The 24,228-nt window shown below is 54.1% G+C and overlaps 11 protein-coding genes across 18 annotated transcripts; 4 read left to right on the top strand and 7 right to left on the bottom strand.

Annotated features, from left to right (window-relative positions):
• Nucleotides 1–776: 776 nt before the first annotated feature.
• PV09_06353 (uncharacterized protein) lies at nucleotides 777–2,043 on the top strand (the record flags this gene model as incomplete). The annotated part of the gene is made up of 2 exons (XM_016359984.1): nucleotides 777–844; nucleotides 892–2,043. The coding sequence occupies exon 2, from the start codon at nucleotides 913–915 to the stop codon at nucleotides 2,041–2,043; it is 1,131 nt and encodes a 376-aa protein (XP_016212066.1). The 5' UTR covers nucleotides 777–844; nucleotides 892–912.
• A 549-nt stretch (nucleotides 2,044–2,592) lies between these two features.
• On the bottom strand, nucleotides 2,593–5,896 carry PV09_06352. Of its 2 annotated transcripts, XM_016359982.1 has the most exons (3): nucleotides 5,260–5,896; nucleotides 4,933–5,165; nucleotides 2,593–4,833 (listed from the first exon to the last, which is right to left on the bottom strand). In XM_016359982.1, the coding sequence occupies exons 1-3, from the start codon at nucleotides 5,428–5,430 to the stop codon at nucleotides 3,477–3,479; spliced, it is 1,761 nt and encodes a 586-aa protein (XP_016212064.1). In that variant the 5' UTR covers nucleotides 5,431–5,896; the 3' UTR covers nucleotides 2,593–3,476. The 2 variants fall into 2 exon arrangements, with proteins under 2 accessions (XP_016212064.1, XP_016212065.1); XM_016359983.1 differs by having other exon boundaries at nucleotides 4,933–5,896.
• Nucleotides 5,897–9,256: 3,360 nt separating this feature from the next.
• On the bottom strand, nucleotides 9,257–10,708 carry PV09_06351 (uncharacterized protein). The gene is made up of 3 exons (XM_016359981.1): nucleotides 10,406–10,708; nucleotides 10,014–10,343; nucleotides 9,257–9,848 (listed from the first exon to the last, which is right to left on the bottom strand). Exons 1-3 carry the CDS (start codon nucleotides 10,501–10,503, stop codon nucleotides 9,725–9,727), a joined length of 552 nt encoding a protein of 183 aa, XP_016212063.1. The 5' UTR covers nucleotides 10,504–10,708; the 3' UTR covers nucleotides 9,257–9,724.
• A 1,027-nt stretch (nucleotides 10,709–11,735) lies between these two features.
• On the bottom strand, nucleotides 11,736–12,024 carry PV09_06350 (uncharacterized protein; the record flags this gene model as incomplete). Its single annotated transcript, XM_016359980.1, has 2 exons — nucleotides 11,736–11,876; nucleotides 11,929–12,024. 2 exons carry the CDS (start codon nucleotides 12,022–12,024, stop codon nucleotides 11,736–11,738), a joined length of 237 nt encoding a protein of 78 aa, XP_016212062.1.
• A 176-nt stretch (nucleotides 12,025–12,200) lies between these two features.
• On the top strand, nucleotides 12,201–13,162 carry PV09_06349 (uncharacterized protein). Its single transcript, XM_016359979.1, has 2 exons — nucleotides 12,201–12,450; nucleotides 12,509–13,162. Exons 1-2 carry the CDS (start codon nucleotides 12,288–12,290, stop codon nucleotides 12,853–12,855), a joined length of 510 nt encoding a protein of 169 aa, XP_016212061.1. The 5' UTR covers nucleotides 12,201–12,287; the 3' UTR covers nucleotides 12,856–13,162.
• Nucleotides 12,901–14,052, bottom strand: PV09_06348 (uncharacterized protein). Its single transcript, XM_016359978.1, has one exon. The coding sequence runs from the start codon at nucleotides 13,991–13,993 to the stop codon at nucleotides 13,253–13,255; it is 741 nt and encodes a 246-aa protein (XP_016212060.1). The 5' UTR covers nucleotides 13,994–14,052; the 3' UTR covers nucleotides 12,901–13,252.
• A 497-nt stretch (nucleotides 14,053–14,549) lies between these two features.
• On the bottom strand, nucleotides 14,550–15,722 carry PV09_06347 (mitochondrial import inner membrane translocase subunit tim10). Its single transcript, XM_016359977.1, has 3 exons — nucleotides 15,680–15,722; nucleotides 15,278–15,623; nucleotides 14,550–15,146 (listed from the first exon to the last, which is right to left on the bottom strand). The coding sequence occupies exons 2-3, from the start codon at nucleotides 15,376–15,378 to the stop codon at nucleotides 14,957–14,959; spliced, it is 291 nt and encodes a 96-aa protein (XP_016212059.1). The 5' UTR covers nucleotides 15,379–15,623; nucleotides 15,680–15,722; the 3' UTR covers nucleotides 14,550–14,956.
• PV09_06346 lies at nucleotides 15,635–18,045 on the top strand. 2 transcript variants are annotated; one of them, XM_016359976.1, is made up of 4 exons: nucleotides 15,635–15,699; nucleotides 15,892–16,245; nucleotides 16,311–16,484; nucleotides 16,532–18,045. In XM_016359976.1, the coding sequence occupies exons 2-4, from the start codon at nucleotides 15,894–15,896 to the stop codon at nucleotides 17,845–17,847; spliced, it is 1,842 nt and encodes a 613-aa protein (XP_016212058.1). In that variant the 5' UTR covers nucleotides 15,635–15,699; nucleotides 15,892–15,893; the 3' UTR covers nucleotides 17,848–18,045. The 2 variants fall into 2 exon arrangements, with proteins under 2 accessions (XP_016212058.1, XP_016212057.1); XM_016359975.1 differs by lacking the exon at nucleotides 15,635–15,699 and having other exon boundaries at nucleotides 15,827–16,245.
• A 209-nt stretch (nucleotides 18,046–18,254) lies between these two features.
• PV09_06345 (hydroxyisourate hydrolase) lies at nucleotides 18,255–18,770 on the bottom strand (the record flags this gene model as incomplete). The annotated part of the gene is made up of 1 exon (XM_016359974.1): nucleotides 18,255–18,770. The coding sequence occupies one exon, from the start codon at nucleotides 18,768–18,770 to the stop codon at nucleotides 18,255–18,257; it is 516 nt and encodes a 171-aa protein (XP_016212056.1).
• A 194-nt stretch (nucleotides 18,771–18,964) lies between these two features.
• Nucleotides 18,965–24,173, top strand: PV09_06343. Of its 6 annotated transcripts, XM_016359970.1 has the most exons (6): nucleotides 18,965–20,830; nucleotides 21,248–21,488; nucleotides 21,898–22,119; nucleotides 22,189–23,050; nucleotides 23,111–23,452; nucleotides 23,507–24,173. In XM_016359970.1, exons 2-6 carry the CDS (start codon nucleotides 21,398–21,400, stop codon nucleotides 23,508–23,510), a joined length of 1,521 nt encoding a protein of 506 aa, XP_016212052.1. In that variant the 5' UTR covers nucleotides 18,965–20,830; nucleotides 21,248–21,397; the 3' UTR covers nucleotides 23,511–24,173. The 6 variants fall into 6 exon arrangements, with proteins under 6 accessions (XP_016212052.1, XP_016212050.1, XP_016212049.1 ...); XM_016359968.1 differs by having other exon boundaries at nucleotides 21,898–23,050; XM_016359967.1 differs by having other exon boundaries at nucleotides 21,898–23,050; nucleotides 23,111–24,173.
• Nucleotides 19,057–19,239, bottom strand: PV09_06344 (uncharacterized protein; the record flags this gene model as incomplete). Its single annotated transcript, XM_016359973.1, has 1 exon — nucleotides 19,057–19,239. One exon carries the CDS (start codon nucleotides 19,237–19,239, stop codon nucleotides 19,057–19,059), a length of 183 nt encoding a protein of 60 aa, XP_016212055.1.
• Nucleotides 24,174–24,228: the final 55 nt, after the last annotated feature.

Raw genomic sequence — 24,228 nt, 5'->3', positions numbered from 1 at the left:
AGTTCTCTGCACAGGCAGTGTTTGAAATTGCAAAGGGCAGGCACCCAGACGAACACGTATCTACGTTGGGCGGACCTGAGGTAGAAACCGTCGGGAGTAATGGGAACCGGCGTGTGAACGTCAAGCCGCACCCCATAAATCAGTGAGACTCTCCCCCCAGGTTGACGCTCACTTTCCAGTCGCTTCGTATGCTCCAGCGTTTGTAGCTCTCACCGTCTTCGCCTTAGTCCCATTCATTTGACGCCCTTTTTCTGACCGATAGCATGCACGGCTCTGAAGGCGTCCAATCTCGAAAACGTCACTAGGTCATAAACGCAGAGGTACGTCCTGCAACAAGACAAACAATTGGCTCCATTCCCAGACCCATCATGGGACTTAGCCCATGATCTCGCAGCTGGCCTTGCGAGACTAAATCCGCTGAGTTCCTTCAGATGCATTCTGTGATGCCACGCTTCTGTGGCGATGCTTGCGGCGAAATGGATCGATATAGAAACTGGCCTCAGCAATTCTTCTGCTACAGCGAACGGACAAGCCCTCTCCATCAACCGTACGAAGGAGCACGTCCGATGAGATCAGCACCCACAAACCGGCCAGACCGTATCCTCTCAGACAACCCGGGCCAGGACCAGACAACAAACAACTCCGCCCGCCGACGAATTGCGGTTGCTGTGCGTGTACAACCCTAGAGCTTGTGCAAGATGGCATCGCTTTCCGAGAAAGCTGACGTTGATGACAGTGTTCCCGGTGCCGTAAACGGAAAATCAAATGCAGCGGGGATTTGGGCAACGGGCTAGGTTGTCAGAACTGCAGGACGGCCGGCGTGGACAGTTGTAATTTTTTCAGGGTCGGTCTCCGAAGTTGAACAGTCGTGCTGAAGGCTAACCTGTCCAGGTCGGATCCTTAGAAGTCAATATGAACCAGCACGTCACGAATTTGGCCGGCAGCTACATCTCGCACAGCCCTAGCGACAGACTGCAGTACCTTAACACGCAGCATGGATATTCTTTCCCACAGCATCCGTCTTTGAGCGTGCAGACCAGGAATCTGCCTTCCGGTGGTTACTATCCGGGTGACGGCCAGTTCGAGACGGAGTCCCATGGCGAGAACTACATGATCTCGTCTCCGGCAACTCCAATTGCGCCACACGACCCTTACGGGACATGCAGTCTGCACGACGGCGCGCGCAGTTGGTCCGTTGCCAACGGTCGATTCATGCCACCGTACTATCCCCGGTACGGCGCACACGAGAACAATTCGTATTCGCACGAACCGATTGCAGGCTCTCGAAGACCGTCAGCAGCAGAGGGACCCGGCCCATTTTCAACCGCTGCGCTCGTCATGTCTCTTCCAAGTCCCAATTCAGTCGTCGGTGACAGGGAACTTCCACTTCCCCACGGAGGATCACGCGTGCAGCTTCAGACACCCACATACGACGGCGTGCAGAACCGAGGGGGCATTTTGGCTGAGAACTTTGCGCAGGCAGGCTACAACAAGACGGCCCAACGCTGGAAGGCGGGACAGACGACGCCGGCTGTGCGGGACGGGTCTCTTACAAGCTCGCGCTGCGGCAACGTCGCCGCGTCCGCACCGCAAAAGTCGTCGACAACGCCGTCCACGGCTTCGGACGGTTCCAGCGCGACGCTCCTGGCATCCGCGAGCCCGGGATCCTGCGTCTCCCCTACGACTGGGACGACGGCCGAGCATGCGACGGCCGGGAGCGCTCTCGTGCGCCAAAGCCCGATGGGCATCGACCATCCGTTCTTCTCGATCCCCACCGCTTCGACCAGCGAACCCCGCCTGTCCGGGCCGGGTAGCAACTTCAGCTCGTTCAGTATAGCGAAACGACAGCCGTCCGGCAGCGAGATTCCGTCGAGCACCGACGAGCGGCAGATGGACATTCAGCAGTACGTGCCGCTGTCTTATCCGTCAGACACCGACAGCCGCGGAGGCCCGCTAAGTTCCTTCAGGCATGACAGCGTGGACGGTCGAGCTCACGAGTTACCACATCGCAGTTCGATGCCGATCGTCAGCCCGGACTCGTAGAGCGACAGAGGCCTACAAACACCGCGACACTGACGATCGGGCCAGCTCGAACGTGGCTCACCGGCAGGCCGACTCGCTTGTTCAGCTGCCAAAGTCGTGACGGCGTCAGCATGGCTCCTGCCTAATGACCATTCTTATTACTGTATGCGATGCGATCAGAGGGGGGGGGGGGAACATCTAGTGGATCGACCTGAAAAAGCGAAGCTCAAAAAGCTAGACACAGACCAGCTCACGCATGGGAAGGGATTCATGAACGAGGAGGGAATCGAGCGATGTTCTCTTTTGAACGGCGCGTTTGACACGCAAGGTTTCGGCAGACCACGACGTCATTGAGATTCGAAAGCACGTTATTTGGGCTCCAGCATCGCCATCCATCCTATGTTGCTTTGAGATGGGGGAAACCGACAAGGAGCACGGACGCAAGCAGATCTATATGACGCGAATATTCTGTAAGATTTAATGTTTGATCGATTGCCGTTTGCTGGTTTCTCCTAGGGGGGGGGGAGAGAGAGAGAGAGAGAGAGAGGTAGGGAGGGAGGGAGGGAGGGAGGGAGAGGAAGGGACGGGGTGCTGGAGGAGTTTGTGTGTGCAGGAAATTGCGGCTGCTCGTTGGAGCTTCTTCAAGATCCGTGCCTGAAGGGTGTTCTATACTTGTTGGCACCCGGAATGGCCGTTGCTCATTTGCGTCCACCGCGGAGAGCGACCATTCGTGTCTTGCAGTCCCCTAGACAGAGATAGTGGCCCGAGATTCTGAATTGGACTTGAAGCCGCAAGGTACGATGAGATTGGGGCCTCCCATGAACACGAATCCCCCCTTTTTTTTATTTTTATTTTTTTTTTACCTTTCATTTGACTTCGCTGTGGGCCTTTTTTTTTTCCCCTCCGCAATCCTCGGACTTGCAGACGCAGACGTCTGTAGCAAAATGTTCCTCAGTCGAATGTCCTGCCGACGGTCGAGGCGGTTTTCGACCGTCAGAAAGGCAATGTGGGTTTCCTGGGTCTGTTTTGAGTCGTGCTTTCGTTCGAGACGGTAGTGTGGATCATAGCGCCAGAGGTACAACGTAGCCTAGGTGCATTCAGTCAAGTGGTAGTACGACGCATGGTTGGCCGCCTCAAACCCCCCCCCCTCTCCCCGCTCTTCGAGAGAGTGTACGACCGGCCTGTGAAAAAGAAAAGCAAATTTGCGACACATGGCTGCTGTGGTATGTTCGAACTGCCACGTTGTCGAAAACGTTGCTGCTGCTGCTGCTGGGACGCAGCACCTTCTGTACGACAAAGTCACACAGATCAAGGTACCATGGTTTTCTGATCGTCAAATTTTTGGTGTAATTATTTTTGTCATAAAGAGTCCGTGACCAGCTTGATATGCTGCTACTGCTAACATGATCATGTAGGGAGGGGCGTAATGTTGTTCCGAAATCCAACGTCAAATTTCACAAGGCTCCATTGTTCACCTCTCTCTTCATCCTCTCGAGCCGTCTGTGCATCTCCAGAAGCTCCTCTCTTCTCTTCTCGCTTGGCGGCTCAGCGCTCTGCGATATCTCCATGTACAACTTCTTGTATCGCTGGTAGTATATATTGAACTTACGCGCCATCTCCAGACTCTGGCGCCACGACAGTGCAAGTGGCGGGCTGCTGCTCGAACTCTCAGAGTCTGAACTGGCGTGGCCATTTGACACGTGGTGAACGCCGTTTGCACCCGAGCTCGGTTTGGCCTTGGATGCCTTGAGCGGACGCTCTTCGCCACTGGAACTTGAGGTTGAGTTTGTGTGAGGGCGTTTGCTGGCCCCGTTGGCCTTGAGAGTGGCCCCGTTGACCTCGTCCGCCTTGCGTTTGGTGCCGGCACGAGGTGACGTGGCGGCGGAGAGGCGCTTGTGAACGGGATGACCGTTCTCGAAGTCGGACGCATTCACAGGCGGAGAAGCGCCGAGCGGCGACAAGTTCTTTGGCTTGTTCAGAAGACCCTTCGCGGCCGTGCTGGGCTTGACTTGCTTGCGAGGAGGCCCCGAGCCGGGTCCGTTGTCGGTCGTGCCCGCAGCGCGCTTCGAAGGTTGGCGTTCTTTGCCCGCTTCGAGCTTCGGGTTACGAGCGTCGGACGTGGACTTGACGGCCTTTGGCTTTTCCTCCAAACCATCATCCTTCGTCTTCTTTACTTTGGCGCCTTCCTTCTCCGTCTTCTTTGGATCCTTTCGCTTCGGCAGGCCCGTCTTTTTGTCAAAGCTCTGCGCCTTCAACGCTGGCGTCCCCTTTGCTGGATCCTTGAGCGCAAGGCGCGAGAGGACCTTGCCCTTGCCCCTCTCTTCTTCGGGTAGAAGTTGCTGCCAAATTGGATCGTCTTTGGGCAGCCTCATGCGATCGAAGGCTCGAATGGCATTCTCGATTGCCGCCTGCCTGTCCTCCTCGGCGTACTTGAACTTCCATACATCCAGCTCTTTGTACGCCCGATCCAGCAGCGTGTACTCCTCGTCTGCCTTGCCCGTCAACTTGGCAATCTTCTCCAGAACCCTACGAGGGTTGGTGCCGACCGTGCGGCGGCATTTCAGATACGTTCGAGGTTGCACGGCCAAAAAGTGGACGAGAGCCTTGCGAACGGCGAAGTCAAAGGGCATTTCGAGGCCGGCAGACATTGGCGGCGGTCGAGAGTGCGAGGGTGGTGTGGCGGCGTCAAGTGCTGGGCTCGAGGGGTTGGATCTGCCGTTGGAAGCTAGCAGAGGCTTGAGGTGTGTTGCTCTTGCTTGCGCCTTACTCATTCCCTTCGCGGGCGGGAGGTCTGGTGTCGATATGGCAGCCCTGCGCACAAGTCACGAACGGTTAGCATCAAGTAACCAGAGTCCATTCACGAAACCCGCCCATTGAGCTGGCGTGCGAATGCAGCGTGACAATACGCACTTTCTTACTTCCCGCTCGTGCTCTATTGACGCCATTGTGTTCTTCAACGTCTCGAGTGCACGGTCCGTACCGGCAGACGCATCCTCGCCGTCCTGGACGGTGAGGGAGTGGTTGATTAGACCACAGAACTCCCACGACCTGTCGTCATTTTCTTGATTCGCTTTGTACAGTTCGTATCGGAACTTCTCTGGCTTCGTGCGTAGCTCGTGGGACTTTCCGTCGTACTTGATCAACTATTGATTTCACGGTCATGTTAGCCGCTGCTGTGCCATGTATGCTCGGTCGAACTCCGAAAGCTGGGCCGGGCGTCGGAGGAGGGAGCCATACTGGAGTTTTGCCGAAGAGCACGTGAGGAGCCTTGCCCTTCCGTATGCACTCGAGAAGATCGTCGAGTATGTCGTTGCTCATTTCCAGGTGCATGACCTGCACGGCGGCTGTCTTCTCATCCGACGCACCAATGCTCCTGTCGGGAGCTCCAGTGAGAAGAATGGTGTCCATGATGAGCAGCAGGATGTAGAGACGGCGGACTGCTCACAGCGGGCGGAGCTCAGTACGTCCAGAGAGGGTCGGGTTTGGCGTGCGGATGGGGCAGCCCCGTCAACCGTAGAGGCCGTTCTTCCTAGTACGTGGCAGCCAAACGCATGAGTCCAGGCTGTGAGGGCAGAGAAGCAATTGGCACAGGCTAGACAGGGCAAATGAATTGTCGGAAGACGACCTAGCTTCACGACAAAGGAACCAAGGGGATTTCGGACAAAGATCGATTCTCTGGGGGAGGAGAGGAGGGTGGTTCGGTTTCGGGACGTGAGAATGGGAGTGAGCGAGAGTGAGCGAGAGTGAGCGAGAGAGAGAGTGGGAGTGCGTGGGCGTGGGCGTGGGCGTGGGAGTGTGTACACGAGCAGGCGAAAGCGCTGGCGATGCTCGTCGTGGTTGGCGCAGGGAAGAAAGCGAGCGACGGTCACCAAGGCGAGGCAGAGTAAGTAGCGTTGGTAAGCCACAGAGCAAGCGTCAGACCTTCACTCTCGCCAGGGCCGGGCCAGAACCGGTTGGCCGGGACGGGCTGGGAGGCCGTGGTGGAGGTCATCCTGGCGACGGGCCCGGCCAGCAGCATCCTCGCCGGGGCATCGCGCGACGGCGCTCAGCGACACCATCCCGGAGCGGAAAGGCGGCGCTCGCATCCACGGCGCCGAAGCTGTTCGGTGGCGTTTCGCGTACTGCGTCCCGCACGCACGCACACACACAGACTGCGGCCGCCTTGCTGCCTGGCCGCCTGGCCGCCCGGCGGACGGGCACGCGGACGGCATCCGCATTGCACGCGCTGCGTCTCGACTGCCACCACGCCCGCTCACGCCCGAGCCCAGGCCCGACACAAGAGAGCGCAGCGGCGGCGGCAGCAGGAGCACGTAGGAACAGATGCTCGCAGCCGCGCGTGCAACAGCGCAGCACGGGAGGAGTCGTGCTGCGTCAGGTTCGCCGTGCAGCAGGAGTGCACCAGCACACCCACATGCCCGCTGCCGCAGCCCACGTACCCACCTTTGCTACAAGTACATGCACGCCCGCTTCCGCACGCACTCACGCACACGCCAGAGCTCAGCGTCGGCCCCATCCTTCCGTCCTCCCCCTCGTTTGCTCCAAGCTGGGCAGTCCAACGACGTACGGCACGGCGTGTATTTCTCACTCAGCATGACTGCGATGGTCGCCCGTGGAACTCGCTCGCTCACCCACACTCTGACGTAGGCACTGAGTCTGCTCGTCACGCCCCCCCCCCCTGCGCTGTGCTCTTTTCCCACTCACCGTCCTCCGTCCTGACTGCCGCGTGGGTCTTTCTCCATCAGTCTCTCTGCCTCTCTCTTCGTGCTTTCTGTCTCCTCCGCCCTTTCTGACCTTGGATGGCCGGCGTGATTCAGGCCCCGGGCACGCACACAGCAAAACCTGACGGACGCTGCCTGCGCGCCCTCGCCGTATGCGTGGGTACGGCCCCATCCCCGGTCTGGCACGAAACAGACCAGACAACGAAAAAAAAAAAAGAAAATAAACAAAGTATCTTAAATAATGAGACGACAACGAAAGAAAAGAAAAAAAAAAGGGTCGATCAATTTGAATCATTGTTTGCAACTTGTTCGTGCGACTGCCAACCATTCTCTCCCGATTGATTCCCCACCCTTTTTTCTTCCACTCTGTTTTTACTTGCTCGGCTGCTACTGCTACTACTACTACTCCTCTCGCTCTCTGCTCAAAACGTCCCCTCTACCGTCGTGGTCAGATCGTGGCACCAGTTGCGTGCTTCTGGATCCAATCGTTGCCCTAGGCGCAGATGGGCGCTCGTCTGCACACGACAAGGCCCCAGTCCCTCCAGCCAACGAGCAAGAGATCCATACTTGAACCCTGTTCCGAATGATCGCAGATGAAAGGCCGGGCAAGCCCCCCAAGGTCTGAATCAATGCCACGGTCCCGTTTACAGCACAGTAACTTGCGTCGCCTCTGTACCTGAGGAGCGCCCATCCAGGCTTTTGCCGCGCACCCCCGCCGATCCGGCCGTTCGCCCGCACCGAGGAGGCACCGAGCCACGAAGCAAGGTCGGAACGACACCATGTTTCAATGACAGGCATGCCATATTCCGATCTGTAGAAAAAGGGCGTGAAAACCACGAAACCGCGAAACGCGGCGTTGGGCTAGCACGAGTTTTGTCACTGTGATCTTGGATCAAGCGACCCTCCGCCATCGCCATGCTTTGGTGAAAAGAACAATCGCAAGAGGCAGGGCTTCGTGTCACCTCGTCCCAAGATAGACTGACTGTACGGGAGCAACCAGAAAAAAAAAAAAAGACTCAGAATCGTAGTGATCATGCAACCTTGTCTGCAGAGACGGACGTGGCCAGCACAGAAGGGGGCATGAGTAGCAGCGGTCGGTCCGCCATGTGGAGACGCTGGTCTGTCTTTTTACCCGTCGAGCAGAAAGGCTACTCTGTCGTCGTGGCACCAACATTTTTGCGGCAAGAAACTGTAGTACAACACCACCCAACATCAGCTCTTCGTGACACTGACGCCTGCCAATCCAACACTACGCCCTCGCTCCGCCGTTGCAGCTAGTTCCAAGCACGCTAGGCACAGTTTTGTGTACGGTCCTCGCACATCCAGTAACTTTAGCGGCTGCGAGGGATCGGCCGTGGTCGGACCACGATCAGATCGAGCGCCTTTATCCGCGGCCTGCACTCGCAAATGATGCCCATCTCGTGCTCCCTAAGCGACCGGACTGCAGTTCCCCAAGTAAGATGTTCTCGCTCTCTCTCATTCAAGCCCTCTCACTTCTTTCCCTTTTATCGAACTTGTAGCACGAAAAGGGGGGAAGGGGGACCGCTTTTAATTTGAGCAATCTCTCTCGCAAGAGCATCATTGCCTCTTCGGCCCGTTGCCTCAACGTCTCACACACACACACACACACATCCAACGTGATCGTCTTCGTCGTTTCGTCGCTTAAGCGACCGGGAAAGGCCTTGAGGGTGGCACGATGCGTTCACGCTCCTCCTCTGCAGACCGAGGACGAGCTCTGCGTTCGGGATCCGTGATTCTTTGACCACTTTGGCCGCCTTCTCAGCCCCGTGGACTCGAACACGAGCCAGTTTGTGGGGGAGATCCTTGACCAGGAACAGACTGCGTTTGACATTTCGAAGCAAAAAGCGCTTTCTCCGCCTTTGGTCAACAGTTTCAAGCTCTCAGGTACCAGCCACCTGGCGAGCATCCACGCGCAGATTAACGCTCCTCCCCTTCGTAACAACACGTCCAACCAGCAGCCACGCTGGATCTGGCCGTTGCTGGGCCCCCACCGCCCCCAGGTGACGTACAATGGGCTCGACAGGCGAGAGGCGAGATCTGGGTTGCCCAACCCGTTGCATCGAACTAGCAATCACGCCTGCCGCAGCGAAAGAAAGACGGAAAGTGAATGAGGAAGCCCAAACCCACCTTTCTCCGAGAAGACGTCGCTTCCCGGCGCATAAACGTTTGCTCTCACTCCCGTTCGAAACATCCGAAATGTGAACGCACACGCCCTCCAGGATCTCCTCGCCAATGGGCCGCCACAAAAGCCCGCTACTTTTTTTTTCGTCGTCCTCGTGGCTCACTCGCTCGCTCGCTCGCCAGATGCCGAATGCAAAGGCAGATCGTGGAAATCACAATGGGATTGGCAGCTTCGTGCCGTGGACGACATGCGTGACAGTGCAAGCCCTGACTGGTTTCGGCAGGTACCCGGAGTGGCCTTGGCCCACGACAAACCGCGGCAATGCAACGTGTGGGAGGGGAGATCGCGCCGTCTCAAAGCGCAATTTGCAACTCGGGAACTAGTATATACGTGGAAGGATTGATCTTAGGGTAAAGCGTGATTAGGTTGAAAGGGAAGTGCAAGAAGAGTAGAACTGCATGTGGTCAATTCCACGGAACGTTTGTGTTCCCAGTCATTTACACTGCTTAGCCCTGTTCAGGCCGTTCGTGCTTGCCGCCAACAGATCAAGCGTTCAAATGATAGCCAAAATCCTGACACCAAGTGATGCAATTTGAGAAAAGTAAAAAAAAGGTACATGTTTTGTAGAAAGAGAGGACAGGGAAAAAAAGGCTCAAAAGCAAAACTGTAGAGCAAGACTGTCCAGATTGGCTCCCAACGGAAAGCTGGGGCTCTTGGTTCCTGACCGTCCCATGCAGTGATAGGTCGTGATGCTCACTTTTGGGTATCTCCACCGCTTTCCCACCGTCGTGTTGCCGCTATTCGAATCTCGCGAATTTCTTCGGCCAGTGCTCACTCGCTCTTAGAAACCTCCCATGCCCGCCTCTTCGTCGGTCAGGTCCCGGTGTCGAGCGAGCACTTTTCTCTTGAACTCTGCCTGATCCTTGTCCCAGAGCTCGGCTGCCTCCCCGTTGAGTGGGCTCGCGCTAGATTTAGAATGTTAGCAACGCAATGCTGCTGGCACGTCCTTGCTCTCTCTCTCTCTCTCTCTCTCTCTCTCTCTCTCTCTCTCTGTGCGTGTGTGTACACGTGCGTGTCTGTGTGTATGTATGTGTGTTTGTGGAGGGGGAGGGGGAGGGGGCGAAACATACTTGTTTGGTTCGCCGAGCAGGCTCTGCAGGCTGAGCAGCACTGTTTGAACGTTGTATATTGCGCTCCACTTCTCCTTGAGGATGTCCAGGCAGATGCGGCCTGAGAAGTCAATGTTCGGGTGGTAGATGGGCGTCTTGAACAACACTGTTGGTGGCGTAAGTGGGTACGTGCTTGGAAATTCGAAGCTCAGCTTCAACGACAGGCCGGCGTATGGCGTCTCCGAGGGACCTTCCATGGTCGCAGTCCAATTGAGGAGGTCGGCGTCATTGGGGAAAGCGCTTATGCCGGGCGTGGGTGACATCATGAGGTTCATGAGTTCCGACTGTAATCTGTACCAAGCATGAGCACGTTCTGTCCTCGTACAAACAAGTTCGGAGACGAAGAAGTTTACCTTTTGGTCACATTCATGTTGCTTGCCGATGGTGCTGGATTCGACATGGTCTTGTCTGCTGGCACTGGAACAGCTCCTTGACTCGAAGTGGCTTCCATGGTACAGAACGGTGTGCGGTGCTGAACTCGAGCCTCAAGGAATTGTGGAAAAAGCAGCGGTCTGGTTGGAAAAAATTCACTGGCAAGCACAAAGAAGATGCTCGGAGGATACGTCAACCCCAACGGCAGAGTGGTTTTCAGGACGGGGAAGGTTTGTCAAAGCAAGAATCTGGTCGGTTACGGTCGAGGTTCGAGCTTTCTGTTTACAGTTGGGAGAGGGCGTTGCTAAGGAACCAGGGTGGCGCTTCTTGGACATGCGGCAACCGCCAATGACGGCGCTCTCCACGTGCGAGTTTCGTGACCTTCGAAACAAGTAGGTGCTGTCGCTACACGTACAGACGGACAATCCGTCTCACCTGCGTTCTTCGTGCTTGGTCTTGAAGAACAGCATTTACTTTTGGAGCCAGACGCTTAGGCTGTGAGCTTCCATTGCTAATCATGCCCTCGCGCCAAGTACACACCTTGGTGCCCAAGATGCAAAGAGTCCGCTTAACTGCTGAATTGAGTGCATTACTTTTCTTCAAGTTCAATTTGATGATCAGCGTCATCTTCTTGCCCAGTCGCATACACCGTCGTCTAATTCCAATTCCACCAGACATAAACCACGCCATCATACCCAGCAGCTCCGCCAAAACTATGGTGTCCTCACCTTCCTCAACGACCACAAGGGCAGCGGATTAATACAATCCTGCTATTATCTCGATCAGGTCATCTTGATTGAGAAGTGGCCACTATTCAGATCCAATCTCGCTGTTCTCAGAATATTGTACTTTGCATTTCTTGTTGCTGAAGGCATTTAAAGAAGGGCAAGCCGCGGGCTATAGTTCATGCTGAACAACTGCCAAAAACCTAATGCCCATCAAGCTCGCTCGGCACTTCTGTGCGAGACCACCCTTCTTATCTTATAGGTAAAGATGATGAGCGACTAGATGAATCAAGCACTTGAAATTTATTCCACAGTTTTCAAATTTTCCAGTGACGCGATTAGTTTTCGGACTGCCGATCCCTCAGTTTGCTTTGAATAAGACCTCGTATGTCCCCGAGCTTGGATGGGATGTAGAATGGACTCCCGCTTCGCTCGGCTCGTGGCGTAGCGCCAATGCTGAATTGCTGGCACGATGTGCACGATTATAGCATTTGGTACTAAATGAGCTGATAATTCCACGAGCATGATCCTCACCAGACTCGCTTCTGGATCTGACTCGCTCACGTTCTCCATGTTGATAGGGGTTCTATCCTTGGCTGGCGTCTCTGACATCTTGCACCTTTCGATACTCTTTCTCCAGAGCTTGTTGCATATCAAAGTCCAATTGGCGCTCCGCTTGAATTCTTGCTTGCCTTTCCATATCTCGTATTACTCCAGCATGCATCGCCTGACCATTCAATTAGCGCACCAATTGCCGGGTTTTGAACGCGTTTGCTTACTGCTCGCTCAGCCTTTTGCCCGTAGTGAACACCGACAATAATGCCAATCGCCCCAATGCTGGTCAATGCCAGCGTCACCTTTGATGCTGTTGACATCTCCTAGTTGAAATTTCGATGGCAATTGATGGATAGGTAAGATGGGTGCCAGATCCAAGTTGTATGATCTTGATCGAGACGTCGAGCCAATTCGAGATGAACTTTTCGTATACAATGCACGTGCGCAAATATCCTGAATGAGTAAATAGGCTAGTGCTTGCTTCGTCGGACCTCCGCCGTGAGAAATCAGACCATTCTCAGACACGCATTCTGCGCATTTTCGCCCAGCTGACTTGACCTTCACACTCCTGCGTCATAAGTCAATGCAATTGATGGATGCAATGGCATCCGATCAGCCGTCCCGGCCATCGATATCCCAACCTATCCCTTCACGAGCTCCTCTTCCCTTGTCCGCAAGCCAAGAACAGCAGGTTCGAGATATATATCACAAACGCGTGCGCGCAAAGTGTGCAGATGAGATAAAGGGTACGCGCTGAGCTGGTTCATCGAACATGCCGGCCACAGACTGACACCTTCGAACCAGAGTTTGCCATGTGTGCGCGCCAGCACTCGTTCCTTGCAACATTTTCCTGCAAGGAAGCACAGCGCATAATGAACAGCTGCATGATGCGGTACGCGACTTTGGAAGAGCAGGACAGGGCGCGAGAAGAATGGTTCGCGACAAGAGATCAGAGACGGAAAGAGAGGGAGCTCAAAGAGGAGAAGAGGAAGGAGGCCGAGCGGATACACCGCCAATGGTGGGGATTAGATGAGCATGGTAGGAGGATAGTGAAACCGGAGAGCAATACGGGATCTGAAAATGATCTCGCCAAGATGGAAGAACTGGCTAAAGCAGTTATTGAGCAGAAAAAGGATGAGAAGAAGAGGTGATGAGCTCCCTGTGGGAAGACTGACTGCGGACCATGACATGAATTGGTCTTCTATCTTTTTTTGTCTTTTGAGCTCAGAGCGCATCTCGAAGTTCTGAGGTCGTCTATCGTGCGCTTGGCTTCTAGCACCATCATCGTGAAAAGATTGTAAGATTATATGCATAGCGATGGCGTTTCATTGGGACTGCGTCGACCGATGTTGGTCGAAGGAGGAACTCTCTCCACTTGAATTGCGAACAATATCTGGGTTGCTGTGTGCATTTGTGAGAACTCTCGGTAATTGTGCATGCCAATACCCTTATCAAACAACCCAACCTGCGCCTCCCGATGCTTTGATGCCAACATCTGTAACCTTGAACGCCTTGAATTTATACATGAATATCAAACGGAACACGTGCTCAGACGTCCGTCATGGCAGTATCACCACCTCCCGTGCCCATAGCTTCCTCAAATTCCTGCTGATCAACCTCCTCTTGATCTGCCGTGCCTCCTTCAATCCCACCCATCGTCTCGTCGCCGGCCCCATCGTCTGTCACCTCTTCGTCCCATTCCTCTTTCAATCCCCATCCCACCCCGGTAAAGGTATATTTCTCTGGTGGCAGTCTGTACCCAAAGTCCCTTTCCGGCTTCGGCAGTGCGACCTTGTTCTTTTCCGCAGCAAGCTGCAGCAAGTAATCCTTGGGCAGGCTTGGCTGGAACTGGAAGTGGCTTCGCGCTGAAATGGCCAAACGCAGGTGGTCAAGAGTGATGTTAGGCTCTTTGTCAGCACCGCGGCCAGTGGAAGTTTTGTAATAACCATCATTTGAGAATTGGAACGCGTCAGAGAGGATAGAGGAGGTGTAGCGGTATGCGAAATCCATGATCATAAGCGGAACTCGTTCTTGATATCCTTGGACACCTTGTGCGGCGAGCACCAGATGAATCAGTCGCGCATCGCGGGGCCTCTTATTCGACAAGGCTTCAAAATTCAGTGATGTCAACGGCTCCTCAGGGAGCGCTGCATTCGTGTTAATAACTGGGTTCGCTTCAACGGTCGCTGAAGTTTGAGTTGTCGGCGGACTTGGGCCTCCCAAGTTCTGTGGATTGGTTGGTGGAGTTGAGACACCATTGGGCGCGTCGCCAGTGGCAGGCGAAGCCATCAAGAGCAAGTTCTGAGTTTTTAAAGAGCGTTGATAGCTATTGGAAAAATAAGCTGTGTTGTTGGCTTTTGCGACCACCACTTTGCGCCACGATGCGCTGGATACCGTACCTGTTTCGGTTCTTGGCAAGGCTGAACGGGCGCATCAACAAATCAAAGAAGCTCAAGGTTGAAGACGAACAACGTCGTGAAAATAAAAAGGCTCGACTTAATATATCACTCGCTCTAAATGAACACTTGCGACCGAGATGGTTATCCGAGGATTATTAACAGACATGAGACTACCAAGTTCTACTCTGTTCTACTGTTCTCCTCATTCTTCAGTAGAACTGCTGCAACTGCCGAATGATACACAATCCACTGGTTTCAAAGGAACTATTGTCAGTAGCATGATTTTGATGCACACTCCTGTTCGCGTGTTACTGTTGAAGTTCTCATGGCTTTCCAAGTTTCCTTTCAGGAAGCAAATGTCCAAGAGGACATTAAGAGTGTTTTAATCTGTTTGTAGTTTTAGCAGCTTCTGCTTGACGGTTCATTGAGAAATATCAATCGCTCGGCCGCAGTATTGTTAATGAGGCTGCGTGACAAGATAAACTGACGCCTGCCATTTTTTGTGCTTTTGATGTAGATGTCAGCACTTGCTATCTAACATGCTGCATCTCACCTAGCAAGTCGTATGTTGAGAATTCGCAGCTTAAATAAGAAGGTTATCACATATCAGTAGTGAGTCGCGCAAACAACCGAAGGCGATTTGCAGCTATGTTCAATGTCGATGCTAAGACATGCCTTCGCAAGTATCGATGCGAGTGCCCACATCATCTTCAGAGCACCGTGTAAAATTACATGCTTTATTATAGCGTAGATAGACCATGTGCCAAACCGCTCCCTTTTCTCAACATTTGCAGAGGTGGTTCTATACCTCGAGTACTCTAGCTCTCCCAAATGAGCGTCGCGAAAGGATCAGTTACATGCCAAACACTGCTCCTCCTCCACCGGCCCTGGCTGCACTCTCTTTTTGCATCTTTTCGCTGACTTTGACGTTGACCTCAAAGAATTTGGAAACGCATCGGTCCAAGCAGACGCCCTCGCCCTTGTTCAGTTCGGCCTCCCGATAGTCGTTGGGTATGCACTTCTTCGTGCAGGAAGCTACGAGTCTATCGCGGTAAACAGTCAGTCGCGGAGACAGATGTGATGGTAATGCATGCAGTCAAGTGTTCAATCAGTCGAAAAGCTGGTCGTGTGCATGTCTGCGAAGGTATCTTCATCTTGCCCAATTCATTCATACCTGTTGAACATATCTGACACCATTTCTACCTCAGCTTCTGCTGCTGCAATCTTCTGCTCTGATGTAGGCTGGGGCCTACCACCGCCAAAGAGAAACGACATCTTGAAGCGATGAGGATTTTTATGGTCAACGCCGAGAGTAGGGAGGATGCCGCGTGCTCAATGAGATAATCTGCTGAATGATTTTGCTTTGCGCTCGTTGTAAAGAAAATGGATATTGATTGATGCAATCAAATATTGACGACCTGGTCCTGCTGGAAGTAGTTGTTAAGAATGATGTCGTGGGTCAACTCTGCGGAGGTGAACGCCGAAAAGGGAAATCCAAAGCTCCAAGTTTTTCGAGCTTTCTGTCCACCGAAAGGAGGGTTAGCAGACGATCTGAATTAGACACGACGTGACTTACACTGTACAAAGAGTATAAAGGTCAGTAATTTGTTCCGTATAAGATTCGCAATCCCTGTCTTAAGATGAGAAAATGTAAAGAACCGCTGCGAATGACGCAGCTGCGTGTGATTTTACACTTTACGTCCTATACGCAACCTGATCTATACTCCACAAATAACCCTACGATCCTCTCATTTGTCTTTCCACTATAGTAGTGCTGACGAGTGAAAGGCATGTCCAGGAGCTTATCGCTCGCTCTTCGACCATGTCTCAATGCGAGCGTTAAGCCTCGATGTCGAGATGCCTATCTTCGCTTCTATACAGCTAACACTCAGGCAAAAAATCAACGAAAAGTAGCCGAGCCCGATGATCAACTGGACTCATTATGGTCGTCTGTGTCATATAGAAAGCGACTGAGACAATTGACGGCGTTGCATCCGGAGGGGCAGAATGCACCCACTGACAGTCTGTACCCACGAATTGGCAAAGAAAAACGTCTTAGCCCAGCGCAATTCAGACGGCAGGCAGAGAAATTGAATTTAGCCCCAGGAGATTGGGCGCGCAAGGTCGAATTCAAGCTGCAGGGTACGGAATATGGCATCATGCACGATGCGAATGTTGGCAGAAGATCTCTGACGCATTCAATCTAGGCAAGATCCAACGCGTTCGAGCCATGAGTCGGAAACTGCTCTTCCTTGACGTTGTTGAGAACGAACATAGAGTGCAAGTCATGGTTAGTTTGGAGAACCTGCAGAAGAAAGGGACGTATAGCTCAACTGAAGTCGATGATTTACGGAAGCGGATCAGTGTGGGCGATTATTACGGTACGTCCGTCTTATCCAATACGCATCACTCTCTAACATCTAGACAGCGTTCTCGGGCGTTGCGCATCGAACGCCAAATGGAGAGTTAACGCTCTCCATCCAAGAGCTCCCGCAACTGCTTGCACCATCTTTGCACATTCTGCCAACCACAATCACTGATAAGGAGACATTAGCCCGTCTACCTCAGTTAGATCTTCTGCTACACCCTAAAAGGCGAGATTTGCTGCGCCTACGGCATGTGATAGAGCAGACTATTGCCGGTTATCTAGACAATGCGGGCTTCATCAAAGTCACGACACCCATTCTAGCTGCCGATACAGGAGGGGCCGCTGCTCAGCCGTTTGAGACTTCGACGAACGAGATACCAAACGTCCCCTTGCGGTTGCGAATTGCACCTGAGATAGGGCTCAAGAAGCTCACGGCCGCGGGTTTGGGTGCCGTATATGAGATTGGCCCATGTTTTCGAAATGAAGGCCTTGACAGCACACATAACCCTGAATTCACCACGTGCGAATTTTACAAGCCATTTACGAGTCTGGACACGCTGATGTCGATGACTGAAGAACTGCTTGTGCAGATGGCTAGGGCGTGTCAAGAAGCTGTGGAAACTCGTCTCACATCGCTAGAGAAACAAGACCTCACGAGCGAATATTTCCTGAGCGCACCGTCCACGTTCGCGCGTCTGCCGTTCCTTCCGACACTGCTGGAGAGGATTCGAGAAGTCCTTCCTGGGTCTCGTCTACCTCGACGCCTGGACGAGAGCGCTGTCCAAGAGTTGCTTGAGCTGTTCGCGCAACTTCAGCAAAAGGCGCCGGAACTAGAGATCAAGACACCTGTGAACCCAACAGCGTCGCGGCTGCTAGACTCGCTGAGCTCTTATTTCATTGAGCCGTTGTGCCAGAAACCGACCTTCATCACAGGTCATCCGGCCATCATGTCGCCGCTCGCGAAATCGTACTATGACCCGAGGACAGACCAGGTGTTGTCGGCTCGCGCAGAGCTGTTCGTCGGCGGCGTCGAGTTCGCCAACCTGTATGAGGAGGAGAACGACCCATTCATGCAGGCGCGCAAGTTCCTGCAGCAAGCCCGCGGCACTGCCGCGCTCACCAATGAATTCGGCATCGACCTCAGTCATGAGGAGGTCAAGGCACGGCTCTCTCCGAGCCAGCAGTACTACGTGCGCGTGCTCGAATTGGGCCTCCCACCAACGGGCGGATGGGGTTGCGGTATCGAGCGGCTCGTCATGCTCTTCGGTGGCGCAAAGAGGATTAGTGAGGTACTACCCTTTGGAAGCCTGAGGAGCGTCATCGCGATGGGCACCGGTGTCGACGCGAAAGGAAGGCTCGTTGTCGACAAGGCCTGACAGAGAGGCGAGTAAGGTTTTAGGCGCTTCAGCACATTTGTAAAAACAAACGGCGTCGCTACATGATCTAGCGTCCGCAGTGCAAATGTACCATTATATCATTCCTGTAGAAAATAGTACACTTCAACACGGCCGTCCTCGCACTTCCAAGTGTGCGCCCAAGCCTCCGTTCTGGTGTTTGATAGTTTTCTCACATAGCTTGTCTTGTCTGTATCGATGCACGAGTGCTTGCCTAACCGTTTCTCCCTCCCCATGATGACTCCCTTCGATGATGTGTCTGCGAGGCTGCCGTCTGGCCTTTCCTGCTCGGGTCCATCCTCTTCGACCCTAACTTCACAGTCGTATCGCACATGACGTGTTTGGCCGCGACTCTCGAAAAGCCTGGATAGGAATATGCGAGGAACCCATCAGCTGCCTCTGTATGTGGTGTAGCTGTACGGTCCCAGCAGCAGCGGGACGTGCCAGTGGCCCCTCTCCTCGCCATTAGCGTCACTACCGAATCCGCTCGTCAAGAAGCGGATCTCTACCTCGGGGAAGAAGGGTTTGATATTCCTGTCGGCGAAGTAGCGCAGCACGTCAAAGCGGGCCACCCACTTCATGTCGGCGCCTTGCTCGAACGTCTCGAAGAGCGCTTGCATGTCCAGAACGTTGCCGTTGCCGTCGCTAGACACGGCCGTCCACGCAGGTATACGCCCGTCGTCATTGGTGACGGCCTCGAAGACTATTTTGCCCTCACGTGTTGGCGAGAGCAGCTCGACGGTGACAGGGATGTTCCGCGCCGGCAATCCGGACAGCGTGTCGAGGATGTGACAAGTTATGGGCGGGCGCGTTGCGGGCATCACGAGAGCGTGTGCGGCGGACGGGGTCGCTGCGAGATGTGACGTGAGGGTTTTCAGTCGAGCAGTGGGCGAGGATTGCGGCATCTGCTTTCGATGCGTCGTTCGAGATTCTTCCGCAGCGACGCACAACCGTCTGCTCGCCGAAATCAAAGCTGGGTGCGGGAATGGACGGGTGCTGCGCGAATGTTTCGACAATGGATGTCCGAGGCCGGTAGAGGGGCTGACTTTTGTTGTTTAAATACTACTGTCTGACGATCGACTAAGAGTGGGAAAATTTACTTCGAATGAAGGCCCCGTCGGAGTCGCCCGAAGGTGGAATCTGAACTGGCAGATGCGCCTCCCGCAGCACGAAGCTCCCGTGCCAGAGCCCTCAACGTTCCGGCACCTTAGCAGGAAGATTTGGCTCGCGCAGCGATTCTGTGATAACCGCGTGGTTCGCCTCGAGAGCCAGCGGATTCGTCACGTACCTTTTTGTTGTGCCCCAGTTACTTTTCCTCAGACGCTCAGACCACGTCTTGACATCATGTTCGACAACGCTACGGAGTTGTTGCATCTTTTTCGCGGCAGACAAGGCTGATGTGCAGCCTTCTACGGGTCCCGGTTTGTGTCTGCTTATGCTTCGCAGCTACAATTTACGAACATTTACGTCTATTCGCCACGTCTGCAAGGCTGCGAACCCGAGCAATAACGCACGTTCTACATTTGCTCGCCGCTGCGGGAGGGCAACGTAGTCTCCTGACCGCACCAGCCTGACGCAGACTGGTGTACTGATGCACGACGCAGTGGAATGAGTCCGAATCTGCTTCGGACGCCTCCCAAGCAATCGAAATGAGACCTCTGCCACAGCGAGCACATAAAAATGGCCATGTAGGCGTGCCGGATGTTCGCGGTTCGCCCAGGCCGTTCTTTCCCTGGTGAAATGTTGCTGGGCACGCGGCAAGGAACGAGTGAACGGCACTCGATCATCGATCTTCTGCGGACCACACGGTGTCTTCACGATGACAAAACAACAAGTCCCCCTGCCTCGAATCGCAGCAAAGCAAGCGGCGCAGTAGTGCCACACGCGTTCACACTCGCGCACAAACACAAAAAGGACCTGCGCAGCTGAGATGGCAACTTCGGGATTCGAGGTCAGAATTGCATTACTAATGAGAACGTGGTTGCTGCGTCCACACTCGGCAGTCACCATCGTGCCAGCTCGTGCCACGGAGCCGTCTCGAGAGGAGGCAGGTACTCACACAACCTCTCTCCTTCCTCTGTCGCTTGCATCGCGTCCCCGTGATTGCTTCCCTCTTACGATGCGAGTCAAGCAGGAGGATGGGGAAAGTGCAGTGGACCAGCGGATGCGAGCACGGGAAGGTGCTGGTGGTGCGACACGGAGGACTTTCTCAAAGAAGTACCATGTACGGCACAGGTTGAGGATGGGGCGATGGTGGTCAAAGCCGGCCGATTGGCACCGGGCGCATCGATGATGGACGGATCGGGGGGCGAGGGAGCAAGCAAAAATAAGCGAAGACGCGAACTCGTTCTCCGAAGCAGTCGGGGGTTGGGTGAGTGGCAGAGCGGAGGGACGAAGGGCAAGCGTCGGCAGGGATGTGATTGGCTGCTGGCAGGAATTCAGTGCCTGGGGCATCAAGCGGCGCGACGGCCGGGCTTCAAAAAGACGTGGAGCGAATGCAGCCCGTTTCGATTATGACGTACACCGCAATTCTTCTTTTCCTTTCCTTCATCGTACTGTACGGCCACCAGACCACCAATTCCATTGTCCTTCGTCGTCTTCAGCAGTCAGCGCGACGCTTGCCATCGTCGCCAGTCTTGTTTTCATCCGTTCCATCGAAGAACCCGGTCGATTTGCGCGAGGGACCCCCCAAGTGCACGCCAGTGCCTCCTTTCTCTCTCGCGCCGCTGCGTGTCGTCATCGTCCTTTGATTTTGTCATACCCGACGCAGCTCACGTACGGTGACGACAGAGGTGCAAACGCTCTCACACAAGCGCACAAGCACGCGAACACGCACTATCGCCTCGACGCAAACGCAGCTGCCCACCTTGGCGACTCGCTTGGGACCTCCTGTCGATAGCAGTCTCGAAGGGAGAGGGCCGCCAGCCTTTCATTGCCGTGGACCGATTTGTTGTCGCAGCGCAAGGTACGTCGTTACGGGCCACTTCCCCAAGGACAACCGGGTGGGATGCTTGCTTGCCTGCTTGTCTTCGGCCTTGCTCCAGCAGCCCTCTGCTTTGTTTTTTTTTTTTTTTTTTTTTCGCTTTGGCTTTGGCTTTGCTTTGCCTGCTCGCTCACTTGCCAACGTGCTGGCGACTGGCCGCTGGCTCTCTGGGCTGGCCACTGGTCGCCCGCCCTGCCCCAGCTTCCCCCTCCCCTTCCGCCACAGCCAATGTCGACACTCTCCTCTCTGCACACACAACCACTCTTGCGCGCTCCCCTACACACACACTTTGCCAGTACCACACATGTCCCCCCGCCACAACCGCCATCACCTCTGATGCGCCTCGCCTCCGCATCCATTTCACATATTATTCCTCCTTGTGTTGACATTTGAGAGAAGGACTAGCCACAGTTTGTCTTTCCCGGCGCGCCAAAGACGCGCACTTAAGCGCAGCCGACGCTTAAAGTGAGGAGCAGAAACGAGGCGCTGCAACCTTGACGGGATCATCCACGAGTCTGAAAACACGAACTCACTACGTCACTCCACGCCATGGCCGCTGTTGCTAGCAGAAATGCGAATAACTCTCCGCATCTGAGTACTATGTCATCGCCCAAGGATGCGAAGAAAGTCAAGTCAGAAGGTATCGTAATCTCTCTCTATTGCCCACTGTCGCCGCCCTTCTTCTGTCTTCCTTGTTCTCCACGTCGCCAGATTGTCTTAACAGCACTTGCTCATTTGCCTAATCCATCTACCCAATGTCGTCACCTGAACCTTTGCTGCCATCATAGTCGTCGACACATGATCCTGGCTCTCCTCCGTTGACGCTCCGTCGCGCACTCACGTCGTGTGCGCCATGCTCCTCGAGCCTGGGTCGTTGTTGCCGACGACGTTGCTGCAGCTGTGTCACCGAAAGGCATGCTATCGCCCTTCACCTCCCCATCTAGATAGGCGACAGTAGAAAGTATCGGTGTCAGCATTGTGTCTGCCATTGTCCTTACCAATATCAATCGTCACTGTAGCGTATAATTCGTCCTAACCCGCGACAGCAGACTCAGCGAATTCGGTGCAGCCGACTTCACAGGCCACCTCAGACATAGACTCGAAGCCAGCTACAACTGCTAACGGCGAGTCCAAACCTCTTGGGCCGCCTCCTAAACCCTCGGACGGCGGCGACTACTTTAGCACCGCTCACGGCACCAACGGCACTCAGTACGGCGCCGAACCTAATCCATTCGAAGCCCAGTTTGGGAACCCGTCGGCTGAAACTCCAGGCAAGAGTCTCCTGCCACCAGTCTCCAGTCTTACCTCACCTCAACCTATACTAAACGGTAACACTCCAGGCTGGCCATCGCTCCGGTCCGGACCACTGAGCCCGGCAATGCTCACGGGCCCAACTGGTGCGCAGGATTATTTTGATCCTTCGTTCAGCCGCGGATTCCCAACACCAAACGAAAGCGGGCTGCGAACGGGGTTGACGCCCGGTGGTGGTGGATCCATGTTTCCTGCGCCGAGTCCGAACTCACAGGCATTGTTCAATTCTCTGCAATCAGGTGGAGCAACACCAAGTACGCTGGACTTCTACCGCACAAGTCTCGGCGCAAAGGCGGCGTCACAATCAGGCAGCTTCAATCCACCAACCTCGCAGCCTACGGACCCACAGCTACAGAATTCCATGGACCGCTCGCAGCAGCCCAACCAACAAGATCCTTTTACCCAGCAGCACGGTGACGCTGACGCCGTCAATGGTCTGTACATGCTGGCTCAAGCCTCCAATGGCGCCAATGGCGTCCGTAACAACCAGTACCCCGTACAAAACGCTCAGGCCCAAACCAGCATGTCTGCGCAGGCGGGTTCGACAGCAAGTGCTTCCCCAGCAACCAGGAGAGCGGCCAAAAATTCTATTACCAGCAATGAAACGAATGAAGTTTCCGAAGAGGAAAGCGAACAAGATAAACGTGCCACTCGCTCGCGCGGCAAGAAGGCTGCTAACACAAAGTCGACCCCTGCAAATAACAGGCGGAAAGCTGAGGACGCTCCAGCAAAGGCGCCAGCGAATAAAAGGTCGAAAGGAAACAATGGTGCTGCGCAGGAGGCGGACGATCGCGAGGACGATGAAGAAGAGATGAGTCCACCAGCTGCTGAGAATAATACGAAGAAGATGACAGATGAGGAGAAGCGCAAGAACTTCTTAGAACGCAATAGGTAAGCTTTCATTCGTGGCCGCAAACATTCCGTGCAATCAGTTCCTTACAAGTTACATAGAGTTGCTGCACTCAAGTGCCGTCAACGGAAAAAACAATGGCTTGCCAACCTTCAGGCGAAGGTCGAGCTCTTCAGCACAGAGAATGATGCGCTCTCACAAACCGTCACTCAGCTCCGAGAGGAGCTTGTCAACTTGAAAACGCTCCTTCTGGCCCACAAAGATTGCCCTGTGTCTGTCCAGCAGGGCATCGCTGGGCCTGCAATGGCTATGTACCTCGGCGCCGACAGTGGCAACCACCACGCCAACCCTTATGGCATCGGCATGCAGCCAAATGGCCTGCCTCAGGGTATGCAGATGCCGATGCAACAAACCGGACCCGGTGGACAAGGTGTTTCCAGGGGGTGAGAGATGAGAACGCCAAAGAGAAGGTTCTAGCCATGCTAACCAGATGGCAGCTGACACTGTTTTATGACTTGAAATGGATCACTTGTCTTTTGTTCCCCTCCGACAAGGAGGACGGCGCTTCGGGTTACAGTCCGAACGATGTGAGGCATCCGTCACGTTGAGCACAGCTTTGCGCATTGCGGATCACTGGTAGAAATCCGTCATGACCGGCCTGAATTTTTGTGTTCCGGACTGCCAACCCAAAGCGCATCCTTGTCATCCATTGTACTAGCCACATATGAGACCACGACGTCATTCCCTGTATACATTCGGTGGTATGAAGGCACGGCGGCATACCCTTCATCCCTTTTTTTTTTTCATTTGTTCTTAGCAATTCTCGAGCGACCTCCTTCTTCCATTGGCTCTCATTTTGGATGTGTCTTGGCGATGGAAACGTTGCAGCACTGAAATTCTCTTCTGTCATGTATATAATCGAACGGAATTCATTTGACGGTTAAGGAAGATTGGGTTAGGCAACAAAATAATTGGGCAGGGAGGCGCAGTCGGATCGATGACCGCAGTAGCATGTTCAAAAAGGGTCTGTCAAATCGGGTGGCAGAGACTGCATCTGTCACTGACCACGCACCGGGATGTACTCTTTGGAAACACTTTTTTAGGTTGATTTAATTAATGTAGATTACGAGAATTCGGCCCAACAACTTCGTGTGAAAAAAAAGACCTTTTTATCCCACTTGACTTTTGGTTCTGAAGATTACAAGATCTGCATCACGTT

This window comes from Verruconis gallopava (assembly GCF_000836295.1).
Source record: "Verruconis gallopava strain CBS 43764 unplaced genomic scaffold supercont1.22, whole genome shotgun sequence".
Lineage (NCBI taxonomy): Eukaryota > Fungi > Ascomycota > Dothideomycetes > Venturiales > Sympoventuriaceae > Verruconis > Verruconis gallopava.
The sequence above is the reverse complement of the archived record's forward strand: the minus strand, read 5'-3'. Positions and strand labels throughout refer to the sequence as shown.